Here is a 15,442-nt window from a genome sequence, read left to right as displayed (position 1 = left end):
TCTCTGACGCGGGTTGTTTGGGAATTTTTACAGCCGTCTCGGTGGCGGCATGGGGAATGTTGGCCATGGCGGAGGAGGCGCCCAGCACAGAGAGCTTGGGGACTGTGATAGGCATTGATCTTGGCACCACGTACTCCTGCGTGGGTGTCTACAAGAACGGGCGGGTTGAGATCATCGCCAACGACCAGGGTAACCGCATCACACCCTCGTACGTGGCTTTCACGGACTCCGAGCGCTTGATAGGAGATGCCGCGAAGAACCAGGCCACCACCAACCCCGACAGAACGGTCTACGATGTCAAGCGCCTCATCGGTCGCAAGTGCGTTCTGTCTCCAGTATCTGCTCTTAGAAAGCATAGCTCTTATATCAACCCAGGGCAGTGACAAGGAAGCCAAGGGCGCGTTTGTGACGCCCCTCTGATTGGCTTGTGGGCGCAGCCACCGCAAAAGTCAGGAATGCACTGAGTGCTGTCAATTGTCATCAGAAATACACGTGATCGCTCGCATGGCAGTCTTGCGCAGTGGATCTCTGGGTTTATTCAGGGTATAGCGTTTCCTTGTTAAATGTTTGATCTGTGATCTCTGCTGCAGGTTCAAGGACAAGGAGGTGCAGCGAGATGCCAAGATGGTGTCGTACAAGGTGGTGGACAAGGCCGCCAAGCCCTACGTGGAGGTCACCATCAGCGATGAGAAGAAGGTGAATACTCCCCCATCAGGCAACCTGATTACCATCACCACTTCACCAGCTGACATCAAGCCTGCATGCATGTTTTGCAGAAGCGAAGACGCTTTGTGGATCTAGTATTCAGCAAACAGTATGCCCAGAGGCTGAGGTGCGGATGCCTCGTGTGCAGACCTTCTCGCCAGAGGAGATCAGCGCCATGATCCTGACAAAGATGAAGGACACGGCCGAGGCGTACCTGGGCAAGACCATCAAGAATGCGGTGGTCACTGTCCCTGCCTACTTCAACGACGCCCAGCGTCAGGCCACCAAGGACGCCGGTAAGCTCAGCTGCTACATCTTGGAACATCTTCATTTCTCAGGCCAAGGGCATGCAGCTGTCAGTGTTGCAGTACCTGTCAAAAGGCATCAGGCATGCCTTTTCACGATGTTTCCAGACTGGCAGTCTTCCTGGCCTTGTTCCCTGCTGTGGGTGCCATTGTGGGAGCTGTTGCGGCCTGACAGATGACTCCTGCTTGGGCCTTTTGTCCCCTTCACTTCCAACAACGGGGGGGTCTGATGCTTGATGACAACAGCTTCTGACTGCCTGTGTGCTGCGCCTGAACAGGTGTGATTGCTGGCCTGAACGTTGTGCGCATCATCAACGAGCCCACGGCGGCGGCAATCGCGTACGGCCTGGACAAGAAGGGCGCCGAGCAGAACATCCTCGTCTTTGACTTGGGCGGCGGCACCTTCGATGTCTCCATCCTCACCATCGACAACGGTGTCTTCGAGGTGCGCGCCCTTCCACTCTCCTCTCTCCAAACACTGTTGTGGCATTATAGAACTCTAGCAAAGGAACTAGTGAGGAAGGATGGACTTCAGGAATAACCTGAGAGAAGAATTGAGGAAGGATGGTGTATCTCCGAGGCTGTCTGCACTAGTATTCAGGCAGCTTGCTTCCCCAGTGAAGGCTTTCATCTAAGCCTTTTCGCTCTTGCACAATTCTGGCCTGTGCTCTAATACTTGGGGCGTTGCCTGGAAACAAGCTGGATGTTGTGATGGATGAGCATTTGTGGGCAGTGGTTGAAAATTGAGCAAATGGAGCGCAGGTGATTTCCACCAGCGGCGACACGCACTTGGGCGGAGAGGACTTTGACCACCGCGTGATGGACTACTTCATCAAGCTGATCAAGAAGAAGTACAAGGTGGACATCAGCAAGGATAACCGTGCCCTCCAGAAGCTGCGCCGCGAGGCCGAGCGCGCCAAGCGCGCCCTCTCATCCCAGCATCAGGTGCCAACCTCTTTTTTCACCATTTTTTTTGCTGGGATAGGAGCTTGCTTGGCGCACAAATGTTTCATGTTCCTTTGCCTTGTGGTTACTTGTTGTAATAGGAGCTCGCTTGGCTCCTGGGCAATTCATTGTTTCGGTTTTGTTCTATAACATGGCGGCTCTGGCATAGCTCGTCCACAGAATGATGTTTTGGTGTCTTGGTGGTGCCAGATTGTTCTTAGTAACAACGACCTGGGCAGAACTCTGAAGCCACTCCAGTACAATTCTGTGCTTGAGCTTTTACGAAATGCTTGCAGCGGTGGTATTTGATACTGCAATGCTGTGGAACCTCAATGTTGCTTGTGGGTCATATTTTGATAATCATCTGCAATCGTAAAGCTTTGGTTTGCCGTGTCCCTGATCTGTCCTGTCAAAACAATTGTGCAGGTGCGTGTGGAGATTGAGTCGCTGGCGGACGGGGTGGACCTGAGCGAGCCGCTGACGCGCGCGCGTTTCGAGGAGCTCAACAGCGACCTCTTCAAGAAGACGCTGGGCCCCGTCAAGAAGGCCATGGAGGACGCCGACCTCAAAAAGGTGCCCTTGCCCGCCTGCAATTTTGATACACTTCCACACCGGCAGTAAACCCCTGACCCATTTTGTTGCATACACTTTCTGGGCACTGCAGAATGTCAGGATGTGTCAGTGTGTACCTCATGTCTTGAAAACTTCCTTTGCATGTGGGCCTTCTCATTACATGAGGACAGAGACAGCAGTGTTGCACACATGTCACGCCTCATGCATGCATGCCTTGTGTGAAGTGATGCAATGTGACGGCCGAATGACTGTTGATGTTGGGGTGAGCAGGAGGAGATCAATGAGATCGTGCTGGTGGGCGGCTCCACGCGCATCCCCAAGGTGCAGCAGTTGATCAAGGACTACTTCAATGGCAAGGAGCCCAACAAGGGTGTCAACCCCGATGAGGCCGTCGCCTACGGCGCAGCCGTCCAGGGTGGCATCCTCTCCGGCGAGGGCGGTGATGAGGTATGCCTTTCAAAATATAACTTTATAAAATATTTTTAAAGTACTGGACTTACTGGACTACCCTGCCTGGTTTTGTGTATAGTTTCTTTTAGAATTTACACATGTCATCCTTGAAGCTCCCAAGATAGCAGCGAGAAGTGTTATGGCAACTCAAGTGATAGGGTGGCTTTAGCTACTGTTGGACAGCATCCTATAAGGTCCTTAGCCAGGATCACTACACTCTGCAGTCGAAACCAAGACTGCGGTGAATCTGGTTCGGTAGAAAGGTGTCCTGGGGTGGAAGTTCTTGCTGCACTGAGCTGTGCCTGTGCAGCTTGCTGCTGCATGCAGTCTGCCTCTGTCAAGAAGTCGGGTTGGGATTGAAATGCTCAAGAGGCTGGGTGCGATCGTGTGTATTTGCACGCGTGCAGGTGAAGGACATCCTGCTGCTGGATGTGTGCCCGCTGTCCATGGGCATTGAGACGGTGGGGGGCGTCATGACCAAGCTCATCCCGCGCAACACCGTCATCCCCACCAAGAAGTCCCAGACCTTCACCACCTACCAGGACCAGCAGTCCACCGTCTCCATCCAGGTCAGCCCCTGCACCCCTTTCCATCACTGTGCCAGCTGTCGCGATTAGGTGTTCTACTTGGTGCCGGCGACAATGGAATAATCAACCTGTTGCACGGGCTTACATAACTCGAGTGACTGTAGAGCCATCAGGCCACGATACTGTACAGATAATACAGGAGGCTGTTGCTGCTAGCACAACCTGTTGCAGTGCAATGTGTATGAATGAGCCTTGTCACTAGTGTTATCTGGACGATTCACAGAAGTTTGCTGGGATTTTTGATAGCTTAAAGTGCACGCCTCCTGAAGTTTGTACTACTGGCTTTACACAGGTGTTTGAGGGTGAGCGGACGATGACAAAGGACAACCATAAGCTGGGCCAGTTTGACTTGACCGGCATCCCTCCCGCGCCACGCGGCGTGCCGCAGATTGAGGTCACCTTTGAGATCGACGCCAATGGCATCCTCAACGTCGGCGCTGAGGACAAGGGAACCGGTGCGTGCTTTTCAACTGCTGTTTCGAAAATGCAGAACAGGAAGTGTCAGTAGAGAATGAGCAAGAGGAAGTGTTCAGCAATAATAAGTATTAAACATACAGGTATTCCTTGTTTGTTATGATATACATTCCAGCACAGATCTATTGACTGAAACCCGTTCTGCCTTTGCTATTTAAGTATGATGTCTCTCTGGGCGTGAGTTCTTGATTGGGAGGTGCCGTGGTGTGACGCCGAGGCAATTAGTGAGCCACCAGAAACAATATATCACTGGCTGCATTCCTGCCTGCGCAGCAACCTTGGCAGTGGCAGACCATCCATTTTTTATGGAAGGCCTTCTCAGAGGGTGAAATCGTAATCAATCGGCAGCGCAAGGGACCGCAAACACAAAGTGCGTTTGCTGTTCTGAGTGACCGTCGTTCTGACATGTTTCTGTGTGTGCGCGCGCAGGCAAGCGGGAGAAGATTACGATAACGAACGACAAGGGGCGGCTGAGCCAGGAGGACATCGAGCGGATGGTGCAGGAGGCGGAGGAGTTTGCCGAGCAGGACAAGGCCGTCAAGGCCAAGGTGGACGCGCGTAACGCTCTCGAGACCTACTGCTACAACATGAAGCAGACGATCGAGGACAAGCTTGGGGACAAGCTCGAAGAGGACGACAAGGAGAAGGTGCGCGCTCTTTGCCTCTTCATCCTCTATCCTTGTGGCCTTCTGTGAGCTCTCAACTGGTCCTCGGAGGACAGCATTCTCTCTCGGGCAGAGGTCTCTCATGTCTGCGTTCTGCCAGCTCAGTCCATTTGTCTCCAGGTTGCCTTCTGGCCATATTCCTCTTGGCTGGCCAGAAGGTAATCTGCAGAACAAGACATGGGAAATGGCAATTTGTAGTCAATGGGACATCCCCCTTGTCTTGCCATATGTCCTGCCCATTCAGAAGGGCTGCATGCCGTCAAGAGCAAGCACAGTAGGAAGTGTCCTTGGTTTTGCTTTTTTTTCCTGAGCACACATGATGTTTGCGTGGTTCAAGCCTGCCAGCCACTGTCTTGCCAGCAACTTTTCCTGAGCGCCAGTGGTGCTCATGGCCGCAGGTGAAGGCGGCGGTGGACGAGGCGCTGGAGTGGATGGACGACAATCAGGACGCGGAGGAGGAGGAGTACAAGGACAAGCTGAAGGAGGTCGAGGATGTGTGCAACCCCGTCGTCTCCGCCGCCTACGCTGCCTCCGGCGGCGGCGCTCCCGGTGGCGACGACGACGATGACCTCGGCGACCACGACGAGCTCTGAGCTGCTGACATGGCGCTGACTTGGCAATGACGTGGCAGCACTGAGCCTGATCTGGCAACAGCGCATGCGGTCGGTCAGTCCGTGGCCTTGCGCTGCCATGGCAGCCTGCAGTCTGATCTGGCAACAGCGCTTGAGCTTACTCGGCGGCCTGGCGCTGATTTGGCGGCCGGCAGGCTCATCTGGCAGTAGCGCATGCTGGTGGACCGCTGCCGGCGCATGCTTTGGAGAATGCGGGTGTGTCTGGTACAGCAGTGGCCTGAGACAGTTCCTGTGTGGGGCGAATGCCCCAACCGGTATTAGCGTCTGGAGGGCAGGGATTTACTTGTCTGACCTTTTGTTTGCAAGGAGGGCTGGACTCGGCTGACATGTCTGGGCTAGGGTGAATGTGTGAGGCGGTTGCCTCTGTCATTGCAGGGGTCCAGGTTTGTCTCAAAGCAAGGAAAGCGTTGGTTTTGGTGCACAGACGTTTCTGTGACGCATCAGCTGGTTTTAGCTGGTGATTCAAGCATAATGTGGTGTTGAGAGGAGTGTGTAGTGTCTCATGATTTAGGAGACGGCCTGTCTCAATTGATCCTGTAATTCTATTCTTCGCGACGCCCTTGTGCAGATGAGTACATTAGATCCAACGCAAGCTCTTCAAATCGCGATGTCGTAAGACACATGACAGATATGAGGCTCCGGGCCTCAGGAGATGTTGAGTCATATATGACTCCCGGAGTCATATGTCATGTCATACCATTGGGCCAATGGTATGACAAGCATACATGTTGCGCGCCATGCATTGCATTAATGAGCATCAGGCTCTGGCCCGGGAATTTACGATACACATGGTGTTTCTGATAATTAGCAGTAGTAGGCCACACTGGAAAGCAACAACATGTTCTGACCTCACTGAGAGTCTCAGCGAGAGAATTACAGTATCTTCATCAAGCATATGCATGACGCAGCAGCTGAGTGACCGGTCTAGCGACAATCGGAAGTCGACCTGGAAGAGCGTGAAATCGATGCAAGATGACGACGAGAAGAAGCTGTTGGTGATAGATTAACAAGGAAAGCATGCGAAAGTGAGTGGAAAAGTCCATCTTGTCAGCTAGATGGAGTGACAGCGACCTTTTGCTATTCAGCAGCATCGGCTTGCCACATTGACAACGTCAAAGCAGGTTGAACTTGAGCCTTTTGCTCTGCTTGACATCGAAACCATGGAGCAGTCTTCCCCTAACGGAGTTCGGGCTGCAGAGTTAGCAAGGAACAGGGCTCTGGTCAGCAGCCCTCCTGCAGATCGTGTGACCAGCCATGTTCGCCTGGTCTCCTACAAGTACAAGGCCAGATCAACACTAAACAGAGTCAAGGATGTGGCTGGCCCCAAAGTGGTGCTAACGTTGCAGACATTCATGTGATGTACACCTATGAAATATTCCACAAAGAAGAGCGCTGCATCCTCTGCTACCAGAATAACGAGGAGCATGTGGACAGCTTGGCTCCGAAGGTGTGCCACGCAGTCTTGACAGTCTCTTGGCTCTTTGCGTGTATATGTTTTTCTCTTTGTACAGCGAACACCATTCGTTGCTACGTTTGCAATAGTCAGCGTTTTGGCAGCAGCCAGTTGATCAGCTGCCGAGACAGCATGTAAGCAAGCATGAGTCTCTGCAACAGGAATCTGCAGCAGGGGTAGCTTCTGGCTCAAGCGTGACAACAGTCGCGCAGCCCGCTGCAGAGATAGCCAGCACGAAGCCGGCAGCACCCAAGCTGCCTACAGCTGCGAGTGCGACGGCGGCTGCTGGGCCCCCAGCAGAGGAGGCCAGCACAGAGCAGAAGCCGCCTGTTGCCGCGAGCACGACGGCGGCCGCTGAGCCTCCAGCAGAGGAGGCCAAGACAGAGCAGAAGCTGCCTGCTGCCCGGAGCGCGACTGCGGCTGCTGGCCTCCTCGCTGAGCTCGCCGCAGAAAAGGCCAGCACACTGTCAGCTAGCAGAGTTCCTGGCAGTGGTCTTGCAGCTGGCAGTGCAGCACGGGATAGCCCAGCTGGAAACCTTGTGGTGCCACTGCACACATCCTCAGCAATCCACGACAGCCTGAAAGAGCGCAGGGCGGCCATGTTGGAGCGGCTGAGCAACAGGCTGACTGCTCTGGGTGAGAATGTGTTCAGTCCATTTTCTCTAACAGCAAGTGCACCGGCAGCAAGCTAAGCAGCCTCGTGGGTGTTTGTTCACCAGTAATGCAATGTTTTTAAACAAATGTGCCGTGCACGCAATATCACTGGGAGTCTCGCAAAGGTTGTACCTGCGAATGAACCTGCTGCATGTGCAACCCAACACCCGGCTGCATCCTTGCAGGGCTGAAGAAGGGTGAAACCGTGAACGTTTCATTCCTGGTCCAAGGCGTCGTACTTCTTCTGCGATTTCTGCAATTCCTGGAGCTCCAGCATGATCAAAGCGCTCGTGGTGTACTCCCCGTAGCTCTCAAACAGCCTGTTGACCTCCTCTAACAGACTGAACTGAACTGAATCAACAGCTGTCAGAGGAGGTCAATAGGCTGTTTGAGAGCTATGGGAGTACACCACGAGCGCTTTGATCATGCTGGAGCTCCAGGAATTGCAGAAATCGCAGAAGAAGTACGACGCCCTGTACCAGGAATGGCAGAAGAAGTACGACGCCATGATTGCCGACATCGCGCTCGTGGACACTCGCCGGATTTTAGGTGCGCACGCATGTGCACATGCCCTTGAAGTACCAGGCAGACAACACTCAGGGATCATGCACCATCTGCATCGCGGCATGTCATGTGTTTGCCACGTCTGCAGCACACCACATCATCTGCCCATTGCACATCCTGCAATGCAGTACAGCCGCATGGTCGCCTGGCATTGTATGATATATGCGACAGCTAATAGTAAGTAGTTGTACAGCAACATGACGCGGGATTTGATGTGCGCCAGAACTGTCCGCTTATAATGGAGTTGGCTTGGCTTGTATGCATATCAATATCACAACCTGGTGGCCATGTACACCTTGAGCCTGCATCCCGCCAGTAGGTTGGCAGCATTTGAAACATGTGAAAGTTGGCGGTGACACTTTATGGCATGCAGTGCTTGGCGGTTGACTCCTTCATATTGCACTTGCAGATGTTCTGAAAAACGAGGTCCTCAACCTCCACAATGACCCCGACCCCGAGAAGCGCACCGCATGCCAGCCGCTGCTGAAGTCTGTGCAGCGCGAGGGTACTGGCCATGCCAGCATCCATCCTGCAGACTTCGTCCATGTCATTGCTCACATGGAGAGAGATGAGTGCGAAGATCCAGCAGCGGTTGAAATCTGGCAGGGCTGGAAGGCGCAGGGCCTGAATGCAGGCCTGTTGCGGGGTGCCTATGCTGCCCTCTCAAGGGAGCTACATGAGCTGTGCAAGGACCGCAAGGTCCTCTACCTGCAGAAGAGCAACCCGCTGCTGCCAGTGCAGTTCTTGAAGCAGTATGCCATGACCTATGAGCTCGACTGTGTGCTTGTCTGAGCGACCAGACATCCCTGCAGCTGCAGGCAGACGAGTAGTACAAGCTACATGTATATGCAAAATGCAACAGTAAGACCTAGATGCTGATCTGTGCAATTCTTAGAATCTAGAGTTTGTCCTCGTATTGTTGCCGCCCGGATCAGGACACACCATTTGGCAAGATGCATTCAAGTTTGGGTGCTTACATGTCTCTGACTCTGTGGCTGAGCATGATAGAAAGGCCTGTGAGGTTACGGTAGGCTCAGTGTGTGACCGATCACATCGATCACAATAGCAAATCTGCAGAGTCGGGCTTGCTATCATGGATGCCTCGGCATTATACTGAAATCTAAGTGATAGTCATGTGGCAAATTTCCCTGTCCGCAGGGCACACTCCAGGATCTTCTGGTCCAATGCAAAATGCTGCTCAACCTTGCTGAGAGGCTTGAGGTCCAAATCCACCACTGCAACCTTGTACCTGAACCACCTCCCACTCTCACTATCCTGCACCACCGACCCAACATCTGGATCCTCCTGAACTGCATACAGCTGCCCCCCAGACTTTCTCCCGCTCCCTCCTCCAATGAGTCTCTCTCCGCTCGTCGAGGCAACATCCATTGCAGCGCCAAGTGAAGGCTCTGCCCTGCGACTCCTCTCCTGTTGTGGTCGAGGCGCAGGCTGCAAGGGCGCCAGAGTGATCATCAGGCTGCAGTCCTTGGCCGTGGCAGCGGTCAGGTAATCGCGCAGCGCAGCGCAGGCCGTCGGCCAATCAGCGCTCAGCAGCCGCGCCAGCTCAGCGCTGCGAGTATCCTCTACCGGACCATTGTGGCCTGCCGGCATCCCTGCATGCGCCTGCTCTCCGCTGACCTGGTCTGAGCCTACACTGGACGTTAATTGCGCTCTAGCACCCGCTGCTGGCTCGCTGTGCGGTTCTTGCTGACTCTCCTCTGTTTCTGTCCTGTAGCCGGGTGCATGGAGGCCTGAAGCTGACTCCTGCCTGGCTTCCTCAGGCAGAGGATTCCCAGAGTTTGCAGTGGGGGCGTTTTGGCAGCAGTCTTGTGCGTCATGTGACAGCTGCGGTTCAGCCTCTCTGTGCAGCAGGGTAGCTAAGAGAGGATGAATGCCCTCAATGTCATGCACATCCATCTTCTGCACTGCCAGAATGCGGTCCAAGACACCTGCAAATAGACCCCTAGAGTCACAAGAGCAGAATCTTGTCCGTTTCACAGAAGTGAGTGTGTTTTCAAATTGTCTACACTGCATGTTCTGATCGGAAAATTGGCACAGTCCACTAAGGACTTGTGCAATGCTTAGCATGCACACACAGGCAAGCAAGTTTGCAGCAGAGCAGCCGTGCAGGGATTAAGCATAGAGAGGCACAGTTGGTACCTTCTCTGAGCAGGATGATGCAGAGCAGGTCTATCAGCCCCAACACGCCCCCAAACTGCTGCAACTTGGGGCCGCTTGGCAGGCTCCCATCCTGCGGCAGCTGCACGGGAGCTCCACCGGCAAACAGCCGCAGGTTGTTCTGCTGCTCTTCAAAGAGCGCAATCAGCGCAGTTCTCATGCGATCCAAATTTCCTGAGAAGAGATCCAGAGGGTTGTAGGCGCTCTGGCGCTGTATCTTCCCCTGCAGACAAATCTCTCGATGATGATGCACTGGTATGAAGCAAGAACAGCAGCAATTCTGGCGCTACAGGGTGACGGACAAATGAAGTTCTGGAATAGCCAGGCAAGACAACTTCTGGGAGCCTAGGAGGGCTACCTGCTCAAGCTTCAGGCACTGGTGCAGCTGAAAGCGCGGCACCCTTCTCTTGGTGTCCTGCTCTGGCTTGATATCGGCTGAAGTCGGAAGGAAGCCACACTTTGGCTTAACTTCCACACTCAGCGTGCCTGCGTCTACCGCCTCACAAGGCTCTTTTTGATTTCCACAGGGATCAGGACTGCTGCTTGCATGCGAAGCCTCTAAAAGAGTTGCACTGCGATTTGATTTCTCTGCTGATCTGTCCATATGCAGGGAGGCCCTCTCTGGGCTTTGCCTGAAGACAGTGTGGTCAGGGAGCAGGCAGGCCTGGAATGAGAGACTCCTGTATGTGCCCTCCACTTGTTCTGAGAGAGAGCGTGCAAATTCTGGCTGCAGCTGGCAGGGGCGGCCTCTGTGGATGTATTGAGGGCCCAGCAGCGGCCTCAGAACTGCTTCTTCATAGGCTGCCTGGCGTTCTGCAGCATCTGCAGATATAGGTAACAATATTGTGACGTCGAGTTGATAGGCTTTGAATGAAGTGGGCAACTCGAAGGAGACATTTGCTGAGATGAACAAGACCAACACCTGCTGGACAACGAGCAATCGAGTACCTGAGATGCCGGATGATAGCACAGGCGACCAAATACTCTTTTCAAGCCTTTCGAGTGCGTTAGATGCCAGAGCAGATGAGTTTGGGGTCATCCGGATCCGGAGCACATGGCAGTCCTGCAACACCCACCCAGAGTTTCCAGAGTTCCAGGGCACCGAATCAGAGTGTGCACAAGCTGTATAATATACCAAAGATTTTCTGGTGATTACCAACGCTCGAGTACTGCCAAGGTATGCAAACACAGCGTTGGCATTGCCTTGTCCTTTCAGTCTCCATTGTCGAGGATCTTCCAAATGTATCATTCAGGACCAATGGCGCATACTTACGCTCGAATTCCTCAGGCATTCCAATTTTGCTGTGAGTTCTCATCAGAACATCCTGTTACGGGTGTGGGAAGCTACGGGAAGCTAGCGTGCATGCATGGCGAGCGGCCAGCTTGACGGTGTACAGCAGTTCAGAATTTGGAGATCACTTGCACTTGAGCCAATTGAATAGATCACCAGCTCTACCCATGCCTCCACAGATTGCCAAAACAGAGCGTTTTTTATCTTGGTGGTGCAAATTTATACAGACACCCCTTGTTAACCGGTGACCGCTCCGAAACAATGCTCTCTTGAAGGAATTTGCGTCATCAAAACTTCATTATTACTGCTATATATTCGACAAGAAATCTCTACTGATGCTTCTTCTCTGCAGAATACTGCTTGCAATCATGCACATTCAGTGTGCAGCAATAATAGCAAGGGGAGACCAAATACCGGAACCCCTTTTCAATCATAGAGCATAAGTCCTACTATACCGTAGTATAAGGCATGCAACAATCAGCTCACACCAGGAAAGATATCAATCACCACCAGCTCATGTCACGGTGCAATGCAGGACAGGCCTGCACTATCCTACAGCCTGCTTTGTTGCCGCAATACTGGCAATACCGAGCTCAATACCGCTGCGCTGCTGACATGTCAGTAATTCATTAAAATTTACCAACTCCACTCTACGACTGCCTCAATCATTCATGCTGCCGCTGCTCAAAGTAGCCGGTGATCTGGTCGCTGACAGCCCACACAATGGCCTGGCCGGGAGGGATGCGCATCAGCCGCGGCAGTAGGCCCCGGTACAACGCCAAAAACCCCTCCTCCCGGGGGATTTTCACGAGCGCATCCAACAGCCCTGAGTACCTGGCCGGCCCGTCCGATTTCTGTTGAGCCATCAACCGAGTCTGCGCATGCATGGAGGAAACGGCTCAGTAGTGGGACGACACCTCACACAAACCACTGCAGTGTCACGGCACATAGAGACGAGAGCAGGAGAGAATCCTGCTTTACTTGGTCTCCTACTAGCATCTCCCCCTGCTCATTTCACAAAGTTGACAGGGAGTCATAATACGGCAGAGCTAAAATGCCAGATGCTCCACACGTGCATGACACAATATAAAAATATCTGCATGCCATGCAGGCCTCATCAGTAAAGCCTCAGCCTGGCTTCCAGTCATCTATTTGGTGGCGCAGTACAGCTCCACCACCAGAGCATACAGCTAAGTTACAGCTAACAGCTAACACACAGCTAACTTACAACCTGCTGCTGTCTCAGCGATACGGTAGACAGTCTTTGTGAGCCATGTCATTTTAGATGATCCGCACATGGGCACTTGCTTAATAAAAATTTAGTCTCTACTAGTCTTCTATCTGTGATTTCCTATGGCTTCAAGCTGAAGTCCTCAGCCCCTGTCTTAGCAGCTCAGGCTGGATCAGGGCAGAACATTACACCCCTATGGTCCTACTTTCTCTAGCGCAACTCTCTGGCGGCCTAACAAGCAGTGAGTGACAAGCGCGCACCTTGATGACATCGAAGGGCCCCGTGGCTACGGGCCCCAAGCATGCAGCGGAGAAGCCGGACGTCATGGACTGCCAGGGCTGCAGCGTACGCCCGTCCCCCTCCTCCTTGCTGAAGAAGAGTCTGTCAAAGTTGTTCTTCGCCCAGAACAGGCACATCTGGTTGGTGCCGTTGCGCATTACTGTGGGCGCCGCCCCTGACCACAGCCCCAGAATGCCCTCCTCCTTCACTATCAGCCCCGCTGCATGCACCGGCCCCTGCAGATGTATCAGATCACGATCACACATCTCCAACATTAAGGATTAGGAGCACCTGCCATATTAGGCTACCATGAAACATGTCCAGTCAGATGTCTGCTGCATGCACCGGCCCCTGCCATGCACAAGCTCCCTATCAGCACACCTAAGTCCCACTCTTCCAGTAGAAGAGCTAGCCAGCGCTTTGCGCAACGCCGTGGGGAGTAGCCATGGATTAGGAGCAATACATTATCATTCTTATTGTCTTTTCTCTGTGGCCAGACAATTCGGTGGGGGAGAGTGTACTGCGCTCGCCTCTGAACAAGGCCCCGTTGCATCCGAGTACACGCATATCAATTGCACTAATTAAACGTGCTGGAAGGCAAGTTGCAGGCAATGCACCTGTGTAAAATGTTCTGTACTTTACCACGCGCAATGACATGACGGCCAGGATTCCAGCACTTGGGAATTTGTGGGTGTCCGAGCGTTCAGGTCACCAAGTGAGAGCGCCAGGCACCTTGTACCGGAGCAGCTCCTTTGTGAGCCCCCTCTGCTGCTGGAGTCGGATCTTCACCACCTCAAAGGGTGTAACTACGATCAGCGCCTCTGTGATGCCTGCTGCAAATCCCGCTGCCAACCTCCGCCCATCCGATAGCGCCCCGCTCTGCCAAGCAGACCTCAGCTAGTCAGCACCAGCACGAATGATACACCACATCAAGACTTCGAGTAAGAGATTAGGGATGATCAAAATAGCCTTGGTCTCTCGGACGCGAGTGAGATATAACACGCACTCGTGCGTCCGCCCAGTGATGCCAATGATGTGCGTTCAGGTGATATAGCCTGCCCAAATCAAACTATCAACAAGCAGAAACCAGATGCTAGGGCGCTCAACGGCAGCAGCAAATCCACACCCAGATGAACATTAGATATATTTTCAATCGCGCTCCAGTCTCCATGTGCGGACCATCTCTGCTTTTATTCCTTCCATGACAACCTCGTCCTTGAGAGATTCCCCAAAGTTGGTAGCCTACCTGGTCTCTGAGAAGGCTCTGGTAGAAGGCGTTCGTGCCCATGCGAAGGGCATATTTCAACGTGAGGTGCGTCGCAAAGGGGGTCAGACCCTTCCATAGAGACTTTGCGCCCTCCTGCGCAATGATCTGCTTCCCACAGTTGACAATGCCTGCGCAGTGACGCCGTGCCCTCTCAGCAGGCAAATTTGCAAATTGATGCTGCCGAATTCTTCCCATGGAGAGTGGAAGCGCTGATCACAAGTCCAGGAATAAGTCTGTGGCACTTTGACCACAAAAAATGTAAGGGAGAGGTTCCCACCAGTGTACTGCTTGGCCTTGTCAAGCTGCAGGCGAGTTTTGATGACATCCATCGGCTGTAAACATCCTGCCTCTGCTACACCTCCTATTGATCCTGTGGGAGCAAGACAGCAGTGTCAGCCAAAAGGGGGATGTGGGAAGGAGCCTGGCGGTCAGGCAAACTTGACCTAGAGCCTGACTGCTAATTGTCATATTCTGCTCGGAATGCCAAGCATGCTGCACATATACCGTATCCTTGACTATATTTCGATATTATAAAGCGTGAGGTCTCAAGGGCAGTATCAAAATTACTTGTGGACAAATCTGCCTGGGCACGAAGCTGCCAACCTGCAAAACTCTTTATAAACGGCGACACTACGGCAGTTTTGTGTATCTCCCCATTAGACTGACTTCTCGTTCCCATTGTAATAGGGATATCAAATTTTCTGGCATGTTCTAAGATCACGTTCCATGGGCTGTGTGTGTGCAAAAGCGTCGATTACTAGAGGTGCCTGACAACTCTGCACGCTTTCAGAACACTTCCTTTCAAGTTTGCGAGTGTTGATGATCAACTAGCAACGTGAAAGCAGTGTTGGTTTGCCTTTCAAGCGATTGCGCAGTCAAACACTCCGTGCTTTCCTCGGCCTCTGAAACGTGCGCGATCACATGCTCCATGGACAGGGCACCCGAGTAATCAAAATCCACTACTTTAGTGGATGTAAACGCTACTAATGTGGTGGATTATTGGCAATCAGGGGCCATGCCACCTGGTAACACATTCCATAGCATGCCATTTTGGTAATAAAAATTAGGCCTTTCGTCAGTAAGCATGGAGAATGATCAGTGATGTGTTTCTGTACCGAGCATGTCACTTATTATTGCTAGGATCCCGTGTTACAAGTGTGGCAGTGACAAGGAGAAGCTTCATCCGAAC

The 15,442-nt window shown here is 52.9% G+C and overlaps 4 protein-coding genes across 4 annotated transcripts; 2 read left to right on the top strand and 2 right to left on the bottom strand.

Annotated features, from left to right (window-relative positions):
- Positions 1-65: 65 nt before the first annotated feature.
- Positions 66-5,892, top strand: COCSUDRAFT_64083 (binding protein 1; the record flags this gene model as incomplete). Its single annotated transcript, XM_005651624.1, has 11 exons — positions 66-319; positions 591-696; positions 854-1,001; positions 1,289-1,455; positions 1,773-1,955; positions 2,382-2,528; positions 2,799-2,975; positions 3,386-3,547; positions 3,858-4,020; positions 4,469-4,686; positions 5,103-5,892. 11 exons carry the CDS (start codon positions 66-68, stop codon positions 5,295-5,297), a joined length of 1,920 nt encoding a protein of 639 aa, XP_005651681.1. The 3' UTR covers positions 5,298-5,892.
- Positions 5,893-6,693: 801 nt separating this feature from the next.
- COCSUDRAFT_55160 (hypothetical protein) lies at positions 6,694-8,799 on the top strand (the record flags this gene model as incomplete). The annotated part of the gene is made up of 4 exons (XM_005651623.1): positions 6,694-6,783; positions 6,951-7,433; positions 7,902-7,992; positions 8,417-8,799. 4 exons carry the CDS (start codon positions 6,694-6,696, stop codon positions 8,797-8,799), a joined length of 1,047 nt encoding a protein of 348 aa, XP_005651680.1.
- A 339-nt stretch (positions 8,800-9,138) lies between these two features.
- On the bottom strand, positions 9,139-10,345 carry COCSUDRAFT_55159 (hypothetical protein; the record flags this gene model as incomplete). The annotated part of the gene is made up of 2 exons (XM_005651622.1): positions 9,139-9,956; positions 10,168-10,345. 2 exons carry the CDS (start codon positions 10,343-10,345, stop codon positions 9,139-9,141), a joined length of 996 nt encoding a protein of 331 aa, XP_005651679.1.
- A 1,313-nt stretch (positions 10,346-11,658) lies between these two features.
- COCSUDRAFT_64082 (mitochondrial substrate carrier protein) lies at positions 11,659-15,110 on the bottom strand. The gene is made up of 6 exons (XM_005651621.1): positions 14,857-15,110; positions 14,531-14,623; positions 14,233-14,381; positions 13,719-13,865; positions 12,968-13,222; positions 11,659-12,351 (listed from the first exon to the last, which is right to left on the bottom strand). Exons 1-6 carry the CDS (start codon positions 14,930-14,932, stop codon positions 12,142-12,144), a joined length of 930 nt encoding a protein of 309 aa, XP_005651678.1. The 5' UTR covers positions 14,933-15,110; the 3' UTR covers positions 11,659-12,141.
- Between the last annotated feature and the right edge of the window lie 332 nt (positions 15,111-15,442).

This window comes from Coccomyxa subellipsoidea, assembly GCF_000258705.1.
Source record: "Coccomyxa subellipsoidea C-169, whole genome shotgun sequence".
In the NCBI taxonomy this organism is placed as follows: domain Eukaryota; kingdom Viridiplantae; phylum Chlorophyta; class Trebouxiophyceae; family Coccomyxaceae; genus Coccomyxa; species Coccomyxa subellipsoidea.
The sequence above is the reverse complement of the archived record's forward strand: the minus strand, read 5'-3'. Positions and strand labels throughout refer to the sequence as shown.

What these genes read in the sequence shown, in the direction of transcription:
- COCSUDRAFT_64082 (XM_005651621.1), bottom strand. Translation starts at nt 14,932, where the DNA reads ATGGGAACGAGAAGTCAGTCTAATGGGGAGATACACAAAACTGCCGTA. An exon ending in AGAGCCTTCTCAGAGACCAG is followed by an intron (nt 13,866 to 14,232) that starts GTAGGCTACCAA and finishes TCTGCTTGGCAG; the next exon opens with AGCGGGGCGCTATCGGATGG. An exon ending in AGGAGCTGCTCCGGTACAAG is followed by an intron (nt 13,223 to 13,718) that starts GTGCCTGGCGCT and finishes ATACATCTGCAG; the next exon opens with GGGCCGGTGCATGCAGCGGG.